This window comes from Corvus kubaryi, unplaced genomic scaffold, assembly GCF_017639235.1.
Source record: "Corvus kubaryi isolate FWS band 111438036 unplaced genomic scaffold, C.kubaryi_AGA036_p1.0 37265, whole genome shotgun sequence".
Lineage (NCBI taxonomy): Eukaryota > Metazoa > Chordata > Aves > Passeriformes > Corvidae > Corvus > Corvus kubaryi.
The window spans coordinates 1,636,214-1,639,238 of NW_024581080.1; the positions used below are offsets into that span (position 1 = coordinate 1,636,214).

Genomic DNA, 3,025 nt, shown 5'->3' on the forward strand with positions numbered 1-3,025 from the left:
CCACTGATTTTTCCCTGTATCCCAGTGATTTTCCAGGTGATTTCTCCCTGTATCCCACCGATTTTCCCTCTTCCCCAGAGGACGCAGCCGTGATGGAGGCTCACATCCTGGGAAACGAATCCCAGTTAATTTTCCCTGTATCCCAGTTAGTTTTCCCTGTATCCCAGTGATTTTCCAGGTGATTTCTCCCTATTTCCCACCGATTCTCCCTGTTCCCCAGAGGACGAGGCCATGGTAGAGGTGCAGATTCCGGGAAGCGAGCTCCAGGATCCCATTTTCCCTCCCTCCCTTCCACTGATTTTTCCCTGTATCCCAGTGATTTTCCAGGTGATTTCTCCCTATTTCCCACTGCTTTTCCCTGTTCCCCAGAGGACGAGGCCATGGTGGAGGTGCAGATCCCGGGAAGCGAGCGCCGGGATCCCATTTTCCGGAAGAGGACCGTGGGGATCCTGGACATGGGCGGCGTTTCCACGCAGATCGCGTACGAAGTCCCCCAAAGTGTAAGCGTTGCCTCCCCGCAGCAGGTCATTATCCGTGCAATTCCCTCTTCCCTCGGGAATGATTTTAACGCCTTTTCCTTTCTTTCCCATCCTTCGGAATCCTCCATCCCATCCCATTCCCAAAGCGAGAGAGACGATGGCAGCGCGAGGCCTCCGCCAGCTAAGAATTCCTTTTGTGTTTTCCATCATTCCCATCACTCAGATCCTGCATTCATCTGGAATTTTTAGTCTTTTTTCCAGACAATTTTCAATCCCTTAAATTCCAAATTCTGCATCCCGGGGCTTAAAACCCCCAAAATCCCTGGTGGTTCCTAGAAAAAAACTTCCATAAAAACGACTTTTTCCTTTCATTTTTGGGAGCAATGGAATGAGCGGTTGTGTGAATGTCATGGAATTGCTTTGTCCCGAGTCTTAAATGGGACATAAACCGCTCCAATTCCATGGAATTCTGGAGGAATTCCTGAATATTTTAAGCTGAACATCCCATGAAATGAATTTGGAATCATCTAAAGGAAGAACAGCAGAAAATGCCCGTGTTTGGCTCTGTTCCAAGAATGGATTTTTGAAATCCTGTGGAATATTTTCCTAATTACGGGGTTTTAATTAATTTGGAATTAATAAAATCTGGATATTCAGATCCAGTTCAGATCCAGTCAGAAATTAACTGGGAATAGGGATGAAAATTCCTGGCTGTGGGGTGGTTTTATCTGAGCAGAAACGGGTGTAAAATAGGGATTTTGGTCATGGAATCTGTCCTGGGAATCAGGATTGGGAAGGGGGGGAAGTGGAGCAGAGAATTCAGGAGCCACAACTCACGTTTTCCCATGGGAGAAGAAAATTCCAGGCTCCACAGGAGCAATTCCCAGACTTTGCAGCTCCTTGAGTGTCAGCAGGGCCGGGAATCTGGAATTCCAAGATTTTGCTCTCCGTATGAAATGATTTTTCAAAATTATTTGGGAGATGATCATTCCCGAGGAAAACTCCTCAGTTTTGCTCTCCCTACGAAATAATCTTGGATTTTACAGTTACCATGGGAAATGATTATCCCAGAGGAAAACTCAAAAACCTGGACTCTCCAGGGATGGAAAACGTTGGAAAAGCTGCCCAGGGCAGCGTGGAGTCCCCATCCCTGGGAATACCCAAAACCCCACGGATGTGGCTCTTGAGGATGTTGGATCGATGATCTTAAAGATCTTTTCCAACCAGAACAATCCCACGATCCTGTGGATTGGGAGATGAGCGAGGGCTGAATTTAGAGGTGTCCAGGACATCGGAAAAAATTCCTTTCAGGGTCGGGATCATCCCGTTCATTCCTGATTTTGCTGCAGGAGGAAGTGGCCAAGAATTTGCTGGCGGAGTTTAATTTGGGGTGTGACGCCCACCAGACGGAGCACGTGTACCGGGTGTACGTGGCAACATTCCTGGGATTCGGTGGGAATGCGGCCCGGCAGAGATACGAGGACAGCCTGTTCTCCAGCACCCTGCTCAGCAACAGGTACTGGGAATTCCCTGGGGAATTCGGGGCTGATCCATCCCTGGAAGTGTCCAACTGGAATTGAGGTTGAATTTATGGAAGGAGCTCCTCCCTGTGAGGGTGGGGAGGGGCTGGGATGGAATTCCCAGAGGAGCTGCGGCTGCTCCTGGATCCCTGGAAGTGTCCAAGGCCAGGCTGGGATAAGCTGGGACAGTGGGAGGTGGCTCTGGAAAGATGGGAAAGGTGGGAATGATCCTGGATGTTGTGTGGAGAGCTCACAGCATTTCCATGTGGGAAGGGAAGGGAAGGGAAGGGAAGGGAAGGGAAGGGAAGGGAAGTGAGAAAGGGAAAATCTGGGAAGTGGAGAGGGATTCCTCCTCAGGAAGTGGAGGACAAGGAGTAATGGGTTCAAACTGGAATTGAGGTTGGATTTATGGAAGGAATTCCTGGCTGGGAGTGTGGGGAGAGGCTGGGCTGGAATTCCCAGAGCAGCCGTGGCTGCCCCTGGATATTTCCATCCCGTCAGCAATGAATTCATTCACCATTCCAACCCATCCATTGAACGAAGCAAACCCCAATTTCTCCCCATTCCAGGGGAAACTCCCCAACTTTTCCAGCCGAGCCTGGCTATTCCCAACCTCTCCTCCCTATTCCCCCCAGGCTGCTGGGCAGGCAGAGCGGCCTGAGCCCGGATTCGCCATTCCTGGATCCCTGCCTTCCCCTGGATGCGCGGGACGAGCTGCGGCAGCGCGGCCTCACGCTGCACCTGCGCGGCACCGGCGACTTCCAGCTGTGCCGGGAGCTGCTCCGGCCGCTCCTCAACCGAACCAACGGCACCCGCAGCTCCCTGAACGGCGTTTTCCAGCCGCCCGTGCGCTTCCAGGACAGCGAATTCTACGGATTCTCCGAGTTCTACTACTGCACCGAGGACGTGCTGCGCATGGGCGGCGACTACAGCGCCGCCAGGTTCACCAGGGCGGCCAAGGTGGGGCGGGAGGAGAGCCGGGATTGGTTTGGGATTGGTTTGGGATTGATTTGGGATTGATTTGGG

General features: G+C 51.8%; 1 protein-coding gene across 4 annotated transcripts in view; it reads left to right on the forward strand.

The window, feature by feature from the left end:
• The window catches only part of ENTPD4 (ectonucleoside triphosphate diphosphohydrolase 4), a 15,099-nt gene that overhangs the window by 6,361 nt on the left and 5,713 nt on the right, over positions 1 to 3,025 (forward strand). For 3 of the 4 annotated variants that reach the window (XM_042024793.1, XM_042024796.1, XM_042024794.1), the window contains 3 exons: positions 370 to 524; positions 1,829 to 1,995; positions 2,635 to 2,959. In XM_042024793.1, coding sequence (XP_041880727.1) covers positions 370 to 524; positions 1,829 to 1,995; positions 2,635 to 2,959 — 647 coding nt within the window. The remainder of the gene's footprint in view (positions 1 to 369; positions 525 to 1,828; positions 1,996 to 2,634; positions 2,960 to 3,025) is intronic. The other variant, XM_042024795.1, reaches the window with a different exon arrangement.